The 20,799-nt window shown below is 51.7% G+C and overlaps 1 protein-coding gene across 3 annotated transcripts in view; it reads left to right on the top strand.

The window, feature by feature from the left end:
* The first annotated feature begins 239 nt into the window (after nucleotides 1-239).
* The window catches only part of LOC126526982 (ninjurin-2-like), a 77,928-nt gene continuing 57,368 nt past the window's right edge, over nucleotides 240-20,799 (top strand). Inside the window, exon 1 of one of the 3 annotated variants that reach the window (XM_055068496.1) lies at nucleotides 240-340. Coding sequence is in view for 1 of the 3 variants with exons in the window: in XM_055068494.1 (XP_054924469.1) it covers nucleotides 15,457-15,525 (69 nt within the window). In the remaining 2 variants the exon portion in view is untranslated. Of the gene's footprint in view, nucleotides 341-1,054; nucleotides 1,239-15,441; nucleotides 15,526-20,799 lie in introns of those variants that run through there. The other 2 variants (XM_055068497.2, XM_055068494.1) reach the window with 2 other exon arrangements.

Genomic DNA, 20,799 nt, shown 5'->3' with positions numbered 1-20,799 from the left:
AGTTCAGCACAACCGCGCCCCGCGACTTCTGCCGGCACGGCGCGCCTAGGGACAAGCGCATACACCGCGCCCCAAGGGACTCCTCCGTAGTACCTAGGCAGAGTCGTATTTTCAAGAATCAAAACTCCCCACATTTCCTCTCTCGCACCCGCTCTCACTCGCGCATGCGCGCAAACGTCCGTCGTCTCCGCAAGTTCCACGCCCCGTTGTACCTACGAGCCTGCTACGAGCAGTTGGAATTACGCCGGCCGGCCGGGCCGCTGTACCTTGAAAGCCATCTGCGACGGGTAGAGTCCGCGCTGCGCTGTTTTCTACTCGCGTTGATGCGAGCGGCGGCAAGGTGAGTTCGCTCGCTGCTTCTGCCGCGTTTCCTCGCTGCAGCATTTTGACAACGAGTTTCCGCGGTCATCGAGTGGGATGTGTTCATGTTTGCGTGAGCGCGCGTGACACCACGCTTGTTCATGTAGTTAATATGCCAACTGTGCTTACATGTTTATACAGCCGATAAAGCTACCATCCTTACTTCGTTTAAATGTCCACTAATTTGCTATCGCAATCGATGCCCCGCCTTTTCGGCGAAACTGCGACTTTTTTTATTTTTTTTCTACGGCAGACAGCTCTGAAAGCCAGTTTGCCACTATCAGCATCGGCTGACCAGAACCACGGGAATTAAGTGATTCAGCAAGTCCTGAAACCGAGACAGATCCCAGCCTCACCCTTTTCGGCGAGCCCGCGGGATCTGTATGGTTCCGCGGGGCAAGAGTGAAGGCTCGATCTTTATAAAATTGCACTTAAGTGTGACGTATTTGTTATCTTTCTTATAGCCGCAGACAGGAGATTTTGTCATTTTATATTTCGAAGCTAGAGTTGTCTGCGTGCGTCGATGCGCATATAAGTTCCAGAGCGCCGTTATCGTCCCATCTGAGTGTGTTGGTTCGACGCGACGTTTCGTTCGCGTACTTTTGCCTACGCCTTTGTCGTGCTTTATATCGAGAACTTACTGCGTCATATTCAGTTCTGATTCGGCGATCGTCGACTGTGCTCGCCGCTATCGTTGCCACTCGCGTACACCGCTTGCTTTTCCTGGCGCCATTAGCACAAAAAGCGTTCGGGGTCCTCCGTGTCCTCTGCCTGCAGCAGCCTGCATGCCAGCTTCTCTCTGACGATCCGACGTATACACGTGCCGAAGCGTCTACGGAACCTTAGGTGAAACGCAAGACGAACTTCGAGGTTGGTCGGTAAGCCATGCATTATTTGTTCCACACGACTGGCGGGTGTTAATTTTTCGTTTTGCGGCTTTCACAAGAGACGCCGGATAAATCTTAAGATGTTAACGTGCGATGAGCGTTTTTGAAATCGTCAGGCTGCGGTCGCCGCGGTCACTTCCCGAAAGGCGTGAAATTTCTAGGAAGAATTGGTGGGAGCGTTCTTGATTTTGCTTCCTCTGGATATTCAACGCCGTCCCACAAGATGTGCGTGCAGTCTGCGGTCTCCCTCCGGCAGACTCTGCACATATCTGTCGGATATGTCTCGGGGTACATGCGATTCATCAGTCTCGGGCTCGGTAGCGATCCGGTCTGGAGCTGTCTCAGTACTACCGCCTCCACTCGACTCAGTCTCGGGTGCGGGGGTGGGAGAGTCCTACGAGCCAGGCGGTATAATCCGTCATGCGGTCCTTGGTTCCGAACCACGTCGGACGGTCTGTCGCCGGCGCGCGGTTGGTTAGCGCTCGCGCCGCTGCGTATTATGGTTCTCATTGCGTTCCGACGCGTCGCCCGTATGCGCCGGGAACCACTTGAGTCGTACTTTTCGTTCTTCTAGTTTTACCGCCCGCAGTACGCGCTCAGCCTCCCTGCAGATTTGGCCTTTGGCGAAGTTTCGCACCGCCTGTCTTGAGTCACTCAGCACCGTGTGGCAGTCTGCGTCGGCGATGGCCAGGGCGATGGCTACCCCCTCCGCTTGTTTCGCTCCGGCGCTTCTCACGCTCGCTGCCGTCCTCGTGGCGCCGGTTGACGCCTCTATGACGACCGCTGCGAAGGCGTTCCGTTGGTATTCGGATGCGTCCACGTACCGCGCGTGCTCTTCGTTGGCATGCTGGTCGATGAGAGCCTTGGCCCTCGCCGCTCTTCTTCCTTTGTTGAACTCGGGATTTGTGTTCTTCGGTATGGGGTCGATTCTGGTCTGGCGTCGGACCTCTTCGGGGACGGGGAGCTTCATCTCCACCTCGTTCGAGCGTCTAATTCCCAGATCGTCCAGTATCTTCCTCCCGGCTTTGGTCATGGACAGCCGCTCCAGTTGGGAGGTCCGTTGCGCCTCGGCTATTCCGTCAAGCGTATTGTGTATCCCGAGTTGTAACAAGCGGGTCGTGCTCGTGGACTCGAACAGGCCTAGCGCCGTCTTGTACGCTCTTCTGATGAGCACGTTGATTTTGTTTCGTTCGTGTTGCAGCCATCTGTGGTAGGTGTTGCAGCCATCTGTGGTAGGCTGCAACGTACGCGACGTGGCTGATGACGAAGGATTGGACAAGCCTAATTAGGCTTTCCTCTCTCATGCCAGCCTTCCGGGAAGTGACTCGTTTGAGGAGTCGAATCGCGTTGGCTGCTTTTGCCTTGAGACGGGTGATGGTTTCGCCTTTTCTTCCGTGCTTTTCGATGACCATGCCTAGGATCCTAATTTTGCCGACCTCGGGGATCACGTTGCCGGATTTGGTAACGATTCTCCTTTTTTTCGTTTTCGCGTTGTTTGGTCTTGCCTCTGCTGTTTTTGGTAGGTGGGAGTATGAGAAGCTCCGATTTGCTCGGCGAACATCTCAGTCCGGTGCTTTCCAGCTGGTCTTCTATTGCGTCGACGGCGGCTTGCAGTGTCTCGATGTGGGCGTCGCTGGCACCGGTCACCCATAGCGTCATATCGTCCGCGTAGATGGTGTGCCTGACGTCTTCGATGTGCCCGAGCTTTTCGGCCACTAAGATCATTACCAGGTTGAACAGCATCGGCGAAATGACCGATCCCTGCGGTGCGCCGGTGCTTCCGAGCTTCTTCTCTTGCGTCTGTAGGTCGCCTGCTCGTAGCTCGACGGTCCTCTCCGTGAGGAAGTCCTTGATGTAGTTGCAGGACCTTTCGCCCATGTTGAGCTTGGAGACTTGGGACAGAATCGCCGAGTGTTTCACCTTATCGAAGGCGCTCTGCAGGTTAAGCCCTATGATTGCTTTGTTGTCGCGGGCGCTGCCGCCATCATCGATGATTTGGTATTTGAGCTGCAGCATCGCGTCCTGCGTGTTGAGGTGCTGTCTGAAGCCGATCAAAGTGGCCGGGTACAGCCCTTCTCGTTCCAGGTAGTCTTGCCACCTGTTGAGCAGGACGTGCTCCAGCACCTTGCCCACGCAGGACGTGAGCGAGATGGGCCGGAGGTTATCCGTGTCCGGCGGCTTCCCCGGCTTGGGGATCAGGATGGTCTTGGCTGTCTTCCACAGCTTTGGCAGCGCGCCCGCTCTCCAGCACTTGTTGAGGAAAACAAGGAGGAAAAACGTTTATTGCGCTCTAGAAAAGTTAATGAATTTCGCGGAGTCAGATGGACGTCCTGACGGTCGCTGGAGAGCTTTCCTTCCCATTGCTCTGCACTCGGGTTTGGTATTATTGGTGGTGGTGGTGGTGGTGACAACTTTATTAACAATCCGGCAAATTCGTGGCCTGGGCCTAGGCCGCCCCCGAGGAGGTCCGGAGATCCTGTCTCCTCGCCGCCTCACGGGCTTGCTGGATGGCCCATAGTTGATTTTCGAGGTTTGAGCTGCGCAACGCGGCCGTCCATCGCGCCGCAGCTTCATCTGGGGAAACTGCATTTTCTTTGCATATAATTTCACATTCCCAGAGAATGTGTCTAAGAGATGCGTGAGCCCTGCTGCATAATTTGCAGTTATCATCTGAGTAGATGTCCGGATATATCCTTCTGAGATGGACGGGGTTGGGGAAGGTCTTTGTTTGTAGCTGCCTCCAGTCTACCGCTTGGGCCCTGTCGAGTTTGGGGTTAGGGGGCGGATAAACCCGCCTTGAGTTTTGATAAAATTTTGTAATATCACAGTATCTGGTCATTCTGTCCCTCTCACTCCATGCCTCCGTTGGATTTCCGACCCCAAGAGAGGATCCTTCTTCGCGGGCGCGGAACGTGAGACCTCGCGCTACGCGGTGGACCTCCTCGTTGAGGTTGGGTACGGGGGTGTCGGGGGATGTGTGAGCCGGGAACCATATAATGTGTCGTTCCTCCGTCTCCTCGGAGATGACATAGTTCGCGTTGGCTTTGAGTATAGCCTCAGCCTTCGGCGAAATTCTGCCTTGTGCATAGTTTCTGACCGCCGTCTGCGAGTCACTGAGTACGTATCTACAACTGGGGTTAACGATGGCTAGGGCTATCGCCACCTCTTCCGCTAACTCGGGGTTTTCGCCACGTATACTACAAGAACTGACCAATTGTTTTTCGGTATTGAGGACGGCCACTGCAAAAGCACGTCGATCATCGTATTCTGCCGCGTCTACGTACAGCGCTTCCTTGTCCCTACCGAAGGCTTTGAGTAAAGCCTTGGCTCTACTCTCTCTTCGACCCTGATTGAATTCGGGGCTCATGTTCTTGGGTATATTAGCCACCTGCAGCTTTTCCCTGATCGCGCTTGGAAGGGATGTCTTGTCGCCGTGCTGCTTGTGATAACTTATACTGAGTTTTTCAAGGATGCTATTATTGGTGCCGCATTTGTTTTCTGGCAGGCCCACGTTATATGGTAGAGTGTGGGTGTTTCCTGGCCCCATGGGCATTTGTCAGTGTAATGTGTGGGTTGTATTTCACTGAGGGTGTTTAAGTTCGGATATGCACCCGTCTGTAGCAGCCTCCAAGCTACGGAGTCCTCTCTAGTGAGAGAGCTATGCGGCGGGGGGTACCGCTTCCTGCTGCCCTTATAGTGGTTTAGGATAGCCGAGTATTCTCTGGGGACTGGCTCGGTTTCCTCGAGGTCATTGGCGGAGGGTGCTCGGTATGCAGTGTATCCTCGAGCTACCCTGTCGACCTCACGGTTGCCTTCCACGTCCGTGTGACCCGGCGTCCACACTATCGTGTGTCTGATTGGTTATTCTTTTTCTGGGTTTTGTGTGTGGTGATCTTCAGAGCGGAGTATGCGGAGCGCTCTGTGACCTATTCTGCCTAACATGTAGTTTCGGCATGCTGTTTGGGAGTCGGTTAGTATTGTTAAGGACCGCCTTGTCCGATAGCCCTCCGCTGCCGCTAGAGCGATGGCCGCTTCTTCAGCCTCGACTACCGTGCAGTCCCGTAGAGATGCGCTGACGATTTCTCGCATATACGAGTTTATCACCGCCGCTACTGCGTTGGAGTTGGTCTGTCTCGCCCTTCTGGTGTATGTGGCTGCGTCCACGTATACCGTTGTTGCCTTGGAAGCTAGTGACTTTTGGATGTATTCGGCTCTCGCCTTCCTGCGTTCTTCGTGTGGGTTGGGGTCCATGTTCTTGGGAATGGGAGCCACTTTGATTGTGTTTCGTATTTTGTCCGGTATAGTCGCGGTTCTTTGGGTTTCTTGCATCTGTTTGCTGCATCCCAACTTCTGCAGAAGCTCCCTGTCATTTGTAGTCTGCGCAGCTGAGCAACCATGTTGTGCCCCTCTGAGTTCTTCGAAAGTGTTATGAAGTCCTAGTGCCAAGAGCTTCTCCGTGGATGCACATTGTGGTAGGTGGAGCGCGGTTTTGTATGCCTTGCGTATGATCGCGTCTATCTGCTGAACCTCGCTTTTGATTGGATTGTAGTACGGGAGACTGTAGGTAACCCGGCTGATCGCCATGCAGACTCCTAACCAGCTTTAGCGTGTCTTCCTCTCGCATGCCTGAGCGTCTGTGGGAGATGCGCATTATCATGCGAGCGACTTGTAGAGTTGGTCTTGAGTAGAGCGAGGATGTGTGAGCAGCGTTGATTCGACTGTATCCACATGCCCAAAATTCTTATGAGCGTTTTCTCCGGTATTAGTTTTCCCTCGAGGTAGACGCCAAGCTTGAGCTCGTTGCTAGTCGGGACCGTGCGATTCTGTTTCCCTCTCCAGACTCTGAGCAGCTCAGATTTCTCAGTGGAGCAGGCTAGTCCTCTTGCCCTCACGTAGTTCTCTACGCAGGTCGCAGCCTCCTGTACTCTTTCTTCTTTTTCTTTAAGTGATCCCGTGTTGGTCCGAATGGTTATGTCGTCGGCGTACATGGCATGGTGTATGCCCTCGACCTCTTTGAGTTGTTTCGCTAGGCCGGTTGTTGCTATGTTAAACAGCGTTGGTGAAATGACCGATCCCCGGGGGGTTCCTCTGTTGGGGGTATGGAACTTCTCCGAGCGGAGTTCTCCTAGCCCTATCGTAGCTGTTCTGTTGGAGAGGAAAGCTTTGACGTAGCCGAAAACCCTCCTGCCGCAGTTTAGGTCGTCCAGGCCCGCTAGGATGGCTTCGTGGCTCAGGTTGTCAAAGGCTCCTTTAATGTCCAATGCCATTATCGCGTTCTCTCCGTTCCTGGGAACGTTGCTTAAGACTTCTTCCTTGATCTGTAATAGTACGTCTTGGGTCGACAGCTTCGCCCTGAATCCGAACATACTGTGGGGGTATAATTCGTGATCCTCTATGTATTGTTGTAGCCTTATCGTGACCGCTTTCTCGTACAGCTTGCCAAGGCATGATGTGAGGGAGATGGGTCTTAGGTTTTCGATTTGTAGCTTTTTCCCGGTTTTGGTATCATAACTACCTCTGCATGTTTCCAATCCTCGGGCACGGTCTCCGCTGCCCAGTGCTTATTGAGGAAGTCAGTCAGTTCTGCGATTAGCTCGTCACTGAGATTGCGGATGAGTGCGTTGTTAATTTTGTCCGCACCCGTTGCCGCGTTTCTAGTTTTGCTTCTGATTGCTGCACAGACCTCTTCACGAGTGATGGGTCTGTCTAAGCTTGGATTTTCTCTTCCCCGGTAATCCCCTGTATACGCCGCCGGGTTCGTGTCCCCGAAGCATTTGACACGCACTTTGTCCAAGAGTTCCCCGTCGGTTCCCTCGAATTGGTGGATTAGCCGGTATATTGATTTGTTATTCTCTGCCTTGGTTTGAGTCGGATCGATGAGCGCTTTCAGGATATGCCACGTCCTAGCTGTGCTCAGGGTTCCGTTCAGGGAGTCGCTGAAGTGTTGCCAGTTCGTTCTCGCCAATTGTGCTGCGTACTCCTCTCCTGTCGTTGTAATTTCCGCTATTTTAAGTCTGAGCTTCCTGTTGTGTTTCTGCCTTTTCCACCTCTTGGTTAAGCCGCGTCTGGCTTCCCATAGCCTAAGAAGCCTGGCATCCACCTCGGGTGTCTGCGTTGTTCTTTTGACCTCTTTGGTGTGCTCGCCTTCTCTCTGCTTGAGTATGTTTCCCCATTCTTCAATCGGTTGGATCCCTCCCTCGCTGAGGTGTCCGTCACATGCTTCTCTAAATACGCTCCAATCAGTGATTTTGACTGTTCCTAGCTGTCGTTTAAGTCTGTCTGAAGTCACTTGGGTTTTGAGTATGTAGTGGTCGCTCCCCAGATTTTCCATCAGGTTATCCCATTGCGCCTGCCATGGTCCTTTGATGAAGGTGAGGTCCGGACAAGTGTCGGTACTGACGCTGTTGCCTATTCTGGTTGGAGCTTCCGGGTCTGTGAGGAGGGTGTAGCCTGCATTCTCTGCCGCTTCTGCTAGTGTCTTTCCTTTCACGTTGAAATTCTTGTATCCCCAGCTTTTGTCCCTGGCATTAAAATCGCCTAAGACGACTAGCGTGTTGCCCTTTGCCAGTTTGCTGGCGCCTTGGAAGAGCTCTTGGACTTTGGCTTTCTTTTGTTTCGGGGGGCTGTAGGTATTTACGATGAAGATGCTGCCCCCTTTCTTCTTCTTCTTTGGGATAATTTCTACGATCACGTGCTCTGTCTATTTCGGCTATCCTATTGTGGCTTATGGCTATGATCGCTTTGTTGACTAAGATTGCCGTCCTTCCTTTTTCTTGGGTTTCGTAGCACGTGTATCCTCCTAGGGTTGGTGTGGTGTCCGTTTCCTGAAGCGCAATAATATCGGGTGCCGTTTGTTGTGTGAGAATATATTGTTGAAGTAGGCCCTGCTTCCTTCGGTAGCCACTGCAGTTCCATTGCCATATGTCTAGATTTTCTTGTTTGCTTAAGGTTTTTTCTGGCCATGTTAAGCTTCTGTGTTAGTCATGGTCGCGTTGGCGAGGGCTGTCAGTGCGGGACGATGGTATGCCTTCTCTCTGATATTTTCGGTGAATTTTTGCTTGCGGATCCAGCTGCGTAATTCCGTTATTTGCGCTTGCGTTTGTTGTGTTGTTTGTTGAATCATCTGTTGCATCATCTGCTGCATTTCAGCTTTAAATTTGTTAAAGTTCTCGTTGCTTGCCTGCGACGAGTGCGGCGGTTGGGTTAGGTCGGGTTGCGGCTGCGGAGGGCTGCTCGGTCTCTGGTCCCTAACTGCCTTCGTGAGCTCGGATACCTGACGTTCTAGCTCGCTCTGTCTGACGCGGGCGAGTTCTATAGCATATATATATAGTTCGCGTCTTAGGGCTGTGATTACTTTGTTCGCATCCTCCTGCTGCTTAGGCGCGTTGTTGTTATTTGTGTTTGTGTCCTGTTTAACTTCCCCTCCCGAGTGCGGAGCAAACCAGGGATTTCTTGCTCCCCAGCTCACCTTGACTCCGGTCTTCCGTTTGCTTCTGCTTCTGCCGTCTTCTGCTTTTGCTGCTGCTGCTGGCCAACCAGGGGCACCAGGGACGGGAAGGACCGTGAACGGCACCTCGACCGGCTCCGTGACGTCCGGGATTTCGAACGGCTCCGCGAGGCCTCCCCCTCAGAGCTGAACCACCGCAGCTTGTTGAAGTATTTTGCGAGGTTTTCAATCGAACCGTCATCGAGGTTCTTGAGCGCCTTGTTCGTTACGAGGTCCGGGCCGGCTGCCGACCTGCTGTTGAGGTCGTGCAGGGCTCCGCGTACCTCCTCGACGTCGATGTCACGATCGAGCTTCGCATTAGGCAGGCCGCTGTACGGCGCGTGTTGTTCGGTGGGTGTAGTCGGCAGGCATTTGTCGTTAATGCGCCTGGTGACTTCGTCGACGCCGTGTGCTGAGACCGCCCGATGTATGAGCCTGGCTAGTCTGTCCCTTTGGTGCGACTTGGTCTTGGTTTCGTCGAGCAGGTGCCGCAGCAGGGTCCACGTCTTCCCGCTGTGCGTCTGCCCGTCTGCCGCGTTGCAGATCTCGTTCCACTGTTGCGTGCAGAGAGCGCGGCAGTAATCCTCGATCGCTCGGTTCAGCTCCGCCACCTTCTTTCTCAGTCTGCGGTTAAGCCGTTGTTTCTTCCAGCGATTGAGTATCGACTGTTTGGCTTCGATGAGATGCGCAAGCCGGCTGTCTACTTTGTCGATCTCCGCGCCCGTTTCAATTTCTTTGATCGCGTCGCGTACGCTCTTGGTGATTTCGGCCGTCCACGAGTCGATGTCTTCGATCTCGTCGTCACCGTCGCTCTTCTGGCTTCTGGCGTCACGAAAGGCATCCCAGTCTATCCATCTGTGTGCTTTGATGATGGTGTCGTTGTGTTCCGGTATGCCGATTTCCACGATGGTGTGGTCGCTGCCTAGGTCGGTCCCGGTGTTTCTCCAGGTGATCGCGCCCCGGATGTCGTTCTTGACGAACGTGAGGTCCGGAGTGCATGGTGTCCCGGGACACGGAGTTACCAATTCTCGTCGGATGTGTCGGGTCCGTGATGAGGGTGAAGTCTAGTTCTGTGGCGTCTTGGTACAGGTCGCGGCCCTTTGCTGTGTACTTGTTGTAGCCCCATGCAGGCAGGGTTCATCGCGTTGAAGTCTCCGCACGCGATCAGCGTGTTGCGGCCCGCTGCGGTGCTGGCTCTGTGCAGTAATGTCTTGAATCTCTGTTTTCTCTGCGATGGGTTGCTGTAGACGTTGAACAGTAAAGGAGGAACTTTTTGCTGGGATGGTAATAAGCCCACCGAAGACCGTCGACGAGTTTCTTCGCGAGGCCACCAGCATCGAGAAGACACTCGACATGCGAAACCGGCAATTCAACCGCCGCACGAACTCGACAAACTACACCGAAGTTCAGTCACTGGCCACCAACGACTTGCGTGAGACTATCCGAGCGGTCTTGCGGGAGGAGCTACAGAACCTGTTCCCGTCATCACAGCCTCAAGTGGCTTCGATTGCCGACGCCGTACGTGTGGAGCTCCAACAACAACTCGGAGTAGCCCCTGAATCGCCGCAGCCTCAGCCGCAAGCGATTGATTACATACGCCGCTGTAGCCCGCCGTCACGTTCCCCCTCCGCGCCCACGGCAGGGCCCAGTGACGACACAGTTCCGTCGTCCACAACCACCCCTGCTGCCAGCACGCCAACCCGTCACCCCACGCGGCATTCCAAGGAAGACTGAAGTTTGGCGCGCGCCCGACCACCGTCCGCTTTGCTATCACTGCGGAGAAGCCGGGCACATCTACCGCCGATGTCCATACCGGGAGATGGGACTCCGAGGGTTCGCCGTTAACGCGCCGCGACCACAGAATGGCGAACGACCTCGCGATATCGCTGACTACCTCGCCGCCCCTCAGTGGAACCCTCGACGACCGTCCCGTTCGCCGTCACCAGGCCGCTACCTTCCGCCGCAGCGCCGACCATATACCGACCCAGCCCGGAGTCGCTCTGCGAGCCCATATCCGGAAAACTAAAAGCAGCAACCGATGGAGGTGCGGTTGCTGTTCGTCGAACTCACGAAGATCCTCCGCCGCCGACGAAGACGCCGAAGAAATTACCTCGACGACATAATAACGACACGTTGCCGTCCCGACGAAGTCAGGAAGCCAAGACTACACCGACGAAAGACGACTTGACGACGCGACGTTCCAGCTTCAGTTCAATACGACACAGCCGTGATCCGACGCCAAGGCCTAACTGCAACGCCAGACGAAGAACTACCGACCTCGACGTGCTACTCGACGGCCACGCAGTCACCGCCTTAGTGGACACGGGCCGCTTACTCCGTAATGAGTGGACACATCGCCGCCCTGTGGAAGAAAGTTAAAACTGCATGGGAAGGCCCTAAAATTCGAACCGCTGGAGGACACCTCATTACGCCGACTGGAATCTGCACGGCAAGAATTACCGTTCATGACCGGACTTACCCTGCCACCTTCGTTGTCCTCCAACAGTGTTCACGAGACGTCATTCTCTGCATGGACCTCCTGAACCAACACGGCGCAATCACAGACTTGAAATCAAAATCGATAGTGCTGTCGGAAGATCAAGCGATACCGCCGGAGAGCTCTCGTAGTCAGCACGCCTTGAGTGTGCTCGAAGATCAAGTGAGTATCCCGCCGCGCTCCAGCATTATTATTTCCGTCGGCACCGAAACACCCGCTGACGTAGAAGGCGTCATCGAGGGCGACAAACACCTACTGCTGGACCATGAAATTTGCGTCGCAAGAGGGGTCGCTCGATTCCACGGAGGGAAAGCGGAAGTTATGCTAACCAACTTCAGCCAAGAGTTCAAGCACATCAACAAGGGCACGACAATCGCGTACATCGAGGAAATTGTGGAAACCAGCAATGCCTTTGTCCTCTCGGATTCTGCCACATCTACCCCGATGAGCATAGTCCCCGAACCAGACTTCGACGTAAATCCAAGTCTTCCTATGAGTAAGCAGCAACAGATCAGAAGACTTCTCCGACGACACAAAGACTGCTTTTCGACGTCATCGAGGATTCGACAAACACCAGTTGCAAATCATCGCATAATAACCGAAGAGTCCGCTCGACCACTCCGCCAGAGCCCTTACCTAGTTTGGACGCGAGAACGTGAAGCTATTAGGCAACAAGTCGACGAAATGCTGCGCGACGACATCTTCCAGCCGTCGAAAAGCCCGTGGGCATCTCCTGTAGTCCTGGTGAAGAAAAAGGACGGAACCCTACGCTTCTGCGTCGATTATCGTCGACTGAACAAGATCAGGAAGGACGTATACCCCCTTCCACGGATAGACGATGCATTGGATCGGCTCTGCAACGCTAAATACTTCTCGTCGATGGACCTCAAATCTGGCCTGGCAAATAGAAGTCGACGAGAGAGATCGCGAAAAGACCGCCTTCATCACGCCAGACGGCCTCTACAAGTTCAAGGTCATGCCATTCGGACTGTGCTCGGCGCCTGCAACGTTTCAGCGCGTCATGGACACGGTGTTAGCAGGATTGAAGTGGCAGACATGTCTTGTTTACTTGGATGACGTCGTTGTCATCGCCGGAAATTTCGACGATCACCTTAGGCGGCTTGCGACAGTGTTAGAAGCCATCAAGTCATTAGGGCTCACTCTGAAGCCGGAAAAGTGCCGCTTCGCTTACGGCGAGCTGCTGTTTCTCGGCCACGTCATCAGCAAATCTGGAGTACGCCCAGACCTGCAGAAGACAGCTGCCATCGCAAAGTTCCCGCAGCAAATCGACAAGAAGGCAGTGCGTAGATTCCTTGGCATGTGTGCCTACTATAGGCTCTTTGTCAAGGACTTTTCACGCATCGCGGAGCCGCTAATTAACACATATAACCAAATGTGATGTCGAGTTCAAGTGGGAAACGCCGCGGGCCGACGCATTTCAAGAACTCAAACGACGCATGCAGTCGCCGCCGGTACTTGCACACTTCGACGAGGACGCCGATACCGAAATCCACACTGACGCCAGTAGCCTAGGCCTCGGTGCCGTCCTGGTCCAGAGGAAAGACGGACTTGAACGGGTGATATCTTAGGCTAGCCGGTCGCTGTCAAAAGCGGAAGGCAATTATTCTACGACTGAAAAGGAATGCCTCGCCATGATTTGGGCTACAGCAAAATTCCGCCCTTACCTCTATGGCAGGTCATTCAAAGTCGTCAGCGACCATCACGCGTTGTGTTGGCTAGCTAACTTAAAGGACCCTTCAGGACGGCTGGCGCGGTGGAGCCTCAGACTGCAAGAATATGACGTCACGGTAATATACAAGTCTGGAAGAAAACACTGACGCTGACTGCTTATCGCGCGCCCCCATCGATCCCCCTCCGCAAGACGACGACGCCTTCCTTGGAATAATAAGCGTGGAAGACTTCACTAAACAGCAACGAGCAGACCCGGAGCTAAACGGCCTCGTCGAGTATTTGGAAGGGAACACCGACGGTGTCCCTAGGGTATTTAAGCGCGGGTTGTCTTCGTTCACGCTACAAAACAACCTGCTCATGAAGAATAACTTCTCACCAGTCCGCGCCAGCTACCTTCTTGTACCGTCAGCGCTGCGTCCAGAAGTACTGCACGCCCTACACGACGATCCAACCGCTGGGCACCTCGGATTCTCCCGGACGCTGTCGAGGAAACAGGAAAGGTATTACTGGCCGCGTCTGACCGCCGACGTCGCCCGTTACGTCAAGACGTGCCGAGACTGTCAACGACGCAAGACACCACGAAGGCCAGCGGGATTACTACAGCCGATCAAGCCTCCTTACCGACCTTTTCAGCAGATCAGGATGGACTTGCTGGGACCGTTTCCGGCATCAACCTCCGGAAATAAGTGGATCGTCGTGGCGACGGACTATATCACCCGCTTCGCTGAAACTGAAGCTCTACCAAAGGGCAGCGCAGCCGAAGTGGCGAAATTTTTCGTCGAGAACATTCTGCTGCGACATGGTGCCCCAGAAGTCCTGATCACCGACAGAGGAGCGGCTTTTATAGCAGAGCTCACCCAAGCCATTCTGCAATACAGCCAGACAAGGCACAGGAGGACAACTGCCTACCACCCGCAGACGAATGGTGTCACGGAGCGCCTGAACAAGACCCTCGCCGACATGCTAGCAATGTACGTCGACGTCGAGCACAAGACGTGGGACGCGGTCCTGCCGTATGTAACCTTCGCTTACAACACAGCGGTGCAAGAAACAACACACATGACGCCGTTTAAGCTGGTTTAAGGCAGGAACCCGACGACGACGCTCGACGCCATGCTGCCGCACGTCACTGGCGAAGAGAATGTTGACGTCGCTACCTATCTCCAGCGCGCCGAAGCCCGACAGCTCGCCCGCCTACGGATCAAGAACCAGCAGCGTACCGACAGCCGACGCTACAACCTCTGACGACGCTACATCGAGTATACCAGCCCGGTGACCGTGTTTGGGTTTGGACTCCGAATCACCGACGAGGACTCGGTGAGAAACTATTGCGACGCTATTTCGGGCCCTACAAGGTCATCCGACGTATTGGCGCACTAGACTATGAGGTCGTGCCAGACGGCATTCCGCATTCGCAGCGGCACCGCGCACGATCTGAAGTGGTCCACGTGGTGCGTCTTAAGCCCTTTTACGCACGCTGACGAACTTCCTTAGTTTGTTGTTCCCTTGCTACGGGTGTTTTGTTTATTACTTTCGTTTGTTTGCAGCATCGGGTCGATGCTTTATAAGAGGGGGGTATTGACATGTGTACTTGTTTGTCTATATCGGGCGACACGTTTCACCGCCTAACAAATGTTATCGCACAGCGCAGGACGCGCCTGCATGTATCGGAAGTTTCTGGAATGTTATCGATGCTTCCATCCGCTGTCTGTGACCGAACCTTGTGTAATCTGATTGCATATGTGCGCGACGCGAATGATGTAGAACTTTGTGGAAGGCACGCGGGTCCCAGCGATTACTCTGGAACATTCGACGACTGATGCATAAAAGCCGACGGGCTTGACCCACTCTTCAGATTTTCGACGATCGCCGATCGTGTTCGCCGCTATCGTTGTGCTATAAGTGTAGCCTGTTTTCGTGCGCACAGGTTCGCCCAATAAAAGTTAGTTCTGTCTTTCACAGTATTTCTACTGTGTTCTTCAACGTCACCACCACGCGACAATATATCCATCGTATTCGTCCTTCAAATTTAGCCTGCAGTCATGAGTGGCGTAACCGAGAGGTGGGCTTTCGCTGCCAGAACAACCCCCCATGTATTAATCCTCGCGAAAGCAACAAGAAACGTTTTATAGGAGTTGTCGAAAACTTTCGTGCTGCCGCAGCGTCAGCGCCATGTTCAACTTGCGCCACGTTTGTCGACCCGCAGCACCATTGTATTTTAACTCGCTTCGCATGGTCGTCGCGCGGCCTCTCTTCTGTGGCGCGGCGGCCGCCGCCGCTCCCACGCGTGTATATGGTTTACCGACGGCAGAGGGACGGAGTACGGCGAGGCGAGAGACGTGTTCGCAAAAGTGGTGCATAACCGCCGCCGCTACACGTGAAGAAGTGGGCAGGTGCGTTGCCGTCACGCGCGCGCCAAACGTCGGGTCGGCTGCTTGCCCGCACTGTGTTCTTCCGCCGCCGCTCGCCGCCACGGTAACGGGGAGGCCCGGAAGAGTGGTCCTCGCCTCGCCATTGCGTCCCACCCGACCTCCATGGACGCCGTACGCCGACAACTGGGCTTGGAAGACAGCGTCATCGGAGGCGACATGGGCTCCGACCGGGTGAGCCTCGGAATTAATTAGCGGATGAACGCGCTCGTGATGTTCATCGTTTCGAGGAGCTCTTTCCTAACGCACCATTCACGCAGCGGATCACGGGCGGATTGTTCAATTGCCGCCATAGGTTCGAGCAGTCCGTGCCCGCCGAGTGTTCGCACGGCAGAAAAGCAGACGACACTTTGGACATCAACGAAACGGCAGGCTCGCGTTTAAAGCCAGATCTTTTTCTTTCAATTACATTTTTTTCTTCTTCTGTAGAACAGAGAGAAATGAAGTAGCCAAAGTATTTAGTGCCTCTCCACAGCAACCTTTCTATAACAGAAGTGGGATATTTCACTGTAAAGATTCCCATTGTAATCTGACGAATCGGTCCACGCCAGAGCAGGAGGAAATCGGTGAGGTTGGCGCATGACCACATGCTATGCGCTCCGCAAGCTCGCATGGCAATTTAAATAATCCATCGCGCATATCGCTTATTCAACCCGTGGACCGAGCGCTGCACCTGGCTCGGCATGTGATGTATATCGGCAACGGATTGCGCCGTGAGGGGAAGTTTGCACGCGTGTGTCGCCGAGCCACGTGGAATGTAATCGCGGTTTGGTTGGTATTGTGAATGTATAGCTTTATTACCCACTCAACACACATTAGTCTTTTAGTCGTCCACAAGACGTCTTGACAAGATTAGCGAGACGTCTTGAAATCACTTTATAATGTTACAGGACATCTCCTAGTCGTTTTTACAAGACATTTAAGACGTCTTGTAGCTGCGTTGACGCAACATTGTCGGATGTCTTAAGTCGTCTTGTAGCCGTCGTGAAGACCGTCCAATGCACCGCCAAATAAGAATTTTCGAAGAGCAAGGTACGACACCTTCTAGTCAGTATTTAAGTAACTTAGCCCCATAATTTGTTGAGTGGCAGGTCCGGCCCCCAGGTGACATACGTACGTACAAGCCACTTCAAAGCTCTCTAAAACGTGGCGGCACAATGTCTGATCAGGCCTGTTCAACATACATTGCAACCGTCAGCACCCTAAAACTGAAGCGAGAAGCACCACTTGTTTATTGGGCGAGGGGGTAGTTGAAAAAATGACAGCAACCTCTACCAAATATGTCAATTTACCGCGGGAACATTATTGTCAGGGGAAGCACTAGCACGAAGATGACGTTTTAGTGTCTATATGGACGCTAAAATTCAGTCGTATCATTGCAATCCAGATGGTTTGTCTGCTTCCGATATCAAATATCCAACGAAATGTTGCTTAGCTTCAGTGATCTGCATAGAAACGGCATACACTGCACATATACGATGGTCTGGGAAGACCCAAGACATTTTACTTACATTGTCAACACTGATCGAGATTTGCAGATGGAATAATATCAAGGACTTAAGCAACACTATCACAGAAGTTTTCTTTGCATGGATGTTTGGCACACACACGAATTTAGAAACGAAAAACGCCCTTTCAGCTACGTAGATATTTGTTCTGAAAACAGGTGTGTCATAACGGCGTCTCAAGACTGAATGAACGTTATTCGTGAAATACGGCGCCCTGACCTCTGCACAAGTGTCTTGTTTCTCTCGTTTGCTACACATGACAGGCCCCCGCAAAGGCTATCGCTAATGACAGCGTCAGTAGAGCATAGCTATGGCGGCTAGCCACCATAGCATAGCTGATGAGCGTTGACGGTCCGCTGCGCGTAACTCTCATGCTGGCAGCGGAACGCTGCCCTCGCTCCGATCCGACTGAGAGCATTGCAGTCAAACTGCCTGAGCGCGTGAAATGTGAGCGGCGCTCAGTTTGGGTTCTGCACTGTGCAGTAAATCATGATATAAATAAATATCGAGCGCTTGCGAAAGTCTTCTCGTTGGGTGCATGTACCTGCAGTGCTATAGCCACCTGTGGAGTTTCCGAATCCTTAAGGATGCGCGGTTAATTAAAAATGTCGCAGTATCGCCCGTAAGGCGATGCATCGATTGCGATATAAAATTAGTGCACAGCTATATGCGAAGTAAGGGAAGTCTGGCCAACTCCACAGGTACGTCATCGCAAACGCGCTAGCTTTGTGGTCCTTATTCCGAACGCGTACTTGCGACGCTTACTCACATTTGTTCCTTTAGTCCACACAGGACACGTTCCTTAAACAAACAACCAAACTTGCGTAACTTACGCAACACAGAGGAACCTTTGAACAAGTGTGTCTTTTACTAACTAGCTCTACGCACGCGTACTAGAGAAGTCAGAATACGGCTGCCCTCGACACACACGAGCAACCCATCTTAACTCATCTTAAGTTTGAGGTCCCCGAGAATATGGTATGTAGAGCCCACCGACTTGGCTCGTATACTGCTAATAAGACTCGCCCGATTATAATGAAATTTTCTTGCTCAAAACTAAAGGATAAAATTCTGGCACTAAAATCTAATCTGAAATCCACCGGGGTATCTGTGGGCGAATATTTCTGCCGAGCAACGCGCCAGTCTAGGAAAAAGCTGCTTGATTTTGCTAAGGCATCAGGACAGACATACTCAATACGGCTAAATAAGTTGTTTTTGAACAAGAAGTGCTACGTTTACTGTTCTACCACTGACAATGTATGCGAAGTCAACATGCCACGTGCAGCACGCTCTTCTGTTCGGTCGCGTCAAGCTATCGAAGGAAATGGTTCGACATAGCTAGCACATGCGCAATCTAATAACACCATATCTGTTTTTTTCACTAACGTGCGAAGTCTACTAAATAAACGTGCTGCGGTGTCCTCACTGATTGATTCATGCGCTGTTGACATAGTATGTCTCACTGAAACATGGCTCTCTGCTCGGATAAAAAATAGCGAAATTTTTGATTGTGAAAAACTGTATTCATGTTATCGCTGCGATCGTGGTGTGCGATCAGGTGGAGGTGTCTTGATTGCAGTATCTGAAACGCTCACTTCAAGCTCAGTTTCCATAGAAACACCACTTGAACTTGTTTGCGTGCGCGTTGTACTCGACAACAGAGATGTTATATTTTGCACATGCTATCGCCCTCCTACTGCTTCGACATCATTTTGCGATGACCTTCACGACGCATTGAACAAATTAGTTGTCAGATACCCTAACGCTCCCCTTTTTCTTCTTGGTGACTTTAACTTTCCCGATATCATTTGGCGTAACGACATGGCAACGTCCCAGTCTTCTCAGAGTACCCAGTTCATAAACACTTGTTTGGATTTCCACTTCACCCAGCTTGTACTGAAACCAACGCGCGTGTCTGCCTCTTCATCTAACATACTAGATCTGATTCTCACTACGAACCCTGACACAGTTTCCCCAATTATTTACATAAAAGGCTTAAGTGATCACCGTGCACTCACTTTTCATATCAACGCACGGGCTCCTGTTAAGAAAACTACGAAGGTGATCCGCGATTACAGCAAAGCCGACTTGGCTTCCATTACCGCTGAAATGGAAAATTTCGCAGCTTCTTACATCGCTAATTGCGATCAGCGCTGTGTTGAAGAAAACTGGTGCATTTTCAAAAATAAATTGTTGTCATTAATCGAACGTTTCGTACCGCAAAGAACAGTCGCTTGCAAGCCACGGTCCCCTTGGTTCAACCCCTTTTTGAAGCGACTACGTAACAAAAAAAAAAAGCGGTTGTTTCGTCGCGCAAAAGCTTCATGCAGTGACGCTGCTTGGTCCGCTTACTACCTCACTGAAAATGACTACAACACAGCCTCCGCTAGTGCGAAACAGCATTTTTATTCTGTTACCCTTCCGTCCATCTTGCAAACTAATCCTCGTAAATTCTGGACCATAGTTAACGGTACACCAAGCAAAATAATCCAATTAACATACCCAAATGATCAACCTGTTGCTCCTGAAGAATGCTGTAATGTATTTAATGATGTGTTCTCTTCACATGTTACCACAATGCCACGTGGATTACCGCTTGTATCCAATTCTGGTTTTTCGCCCATGGATCCAATCTCTATTGACTGGGTTGGTGTTAGCTGCCTAATTAACAATCACAAAACGTCCTCCTCTGCCGGCCCAGACTGCCTGAACTCAAAAATTTTGAAGTGTACTAATGTATTTTCTGCTGTTATTTTGTCGCACATTTTCACTCAGTCATTACAGCAGTCTGTTCTTCCACACGACTGGTGCGTGGGAAAGGTGATTCCAGTTCATAAATCAGGTAACACACACTTACCAAGCAATTACAGGCCTATCTCACTAACAAGCATTTCATGTAAAATTCTTGAGCATATAATATATTCACATTTGGCTGAGTTTTTAGAATCAAACTCCTTTTTCAACCCCTGTCAACATGGTTTCCGTAAGTTCTTTTCCTGTGAAACACAGCTCTTAACATTTACTAACGATCTCTTTGCAATTTCTGATCTAGGTACCGACATTGACTGCGTATTTCTTGATTTTGCCAAAGCCTTTGACTCTGTGACCCATGATTTACTTCTGCTTAAGCTGTCTCAACTTAACTTGGACGCTAATGTACTCGAATGGATAAAAAACTTTCTAACAGGACGCAGTTTGTAAACACTAATAACTGTAATTCTCGGTTTTCTAACGTACCAGCAGGTGTTCCTCAAGGGTCAGTCCTGGGTCCACTTCTCTTTCTAATCTATATTAACGATCTTCCGAACTGCGTTCTTTACTCTTCCATAAAGCTTTTCGCGGATGACTGTGTTCTTTACCGTAAAATTACTAATCCTTCAGATTCGCAAGAGCTGCAGGACGACCTTAACCGCGTAATTGAGTGGTGTTCTAATTGGTGCATGCAACTAAATTCAAATAAATGCAAGGCCATGCGTATATCTCGTAACGCTGCCACACACACCTACTTTATTAATGGTGCACCTGTGACGTCAGTTAGCTCTTACAAGTATCTCGGCCTTCACATATCAAATAACCTTTCTTGGCACTCGCATATTGACTATGTTACTAAAAACGCTAATAGCATGCTTGGTTACTTACGCCGTAATTTTAGCTCTGCCCCTTCTTCCCTGAAGCTAACTCTTTATAAAACTTTAGTTCGCTCCAAATTGGAGTATGCTTCAGCCATTTGGGATCCGACTCAGTCTTCATTAGTTTCTACTCTTGAAAGTATTCAAAATCGAAGTGCACGCTTTGTATTATCTAATTATTCTCGCTATGCAAGTATTTCTTCAATGAAACGAACTCTTAACTTACCTGATCTTTCGTCACGCCGCAAATCTTCCCGTCTCTCCCTTTTTCACAAAGTTTTTCACTTGAACCCCCTGTTAAAAGAGACCCT

Source organism: Dermacentor andersoni, chromosome 9, assembly GCF_023375885.2.
Source record: "Dermacentor andersoni chromosome 9, qqDerAnde1_hic_scaffold, whole genome shotgun sequence".
NCBI classification, from domain to species: Eukaryota; Metazoa; Arthropoda; class Arachnida; order Ixodida; family Ixodidae; genus Dermacentor; species Dermacentor andersoni.
The sequence above is the reverse complement of the archived record's forward strand: the minus strand, read 5'-3'. Positions and strand labels throughout refer to the sequence as shown.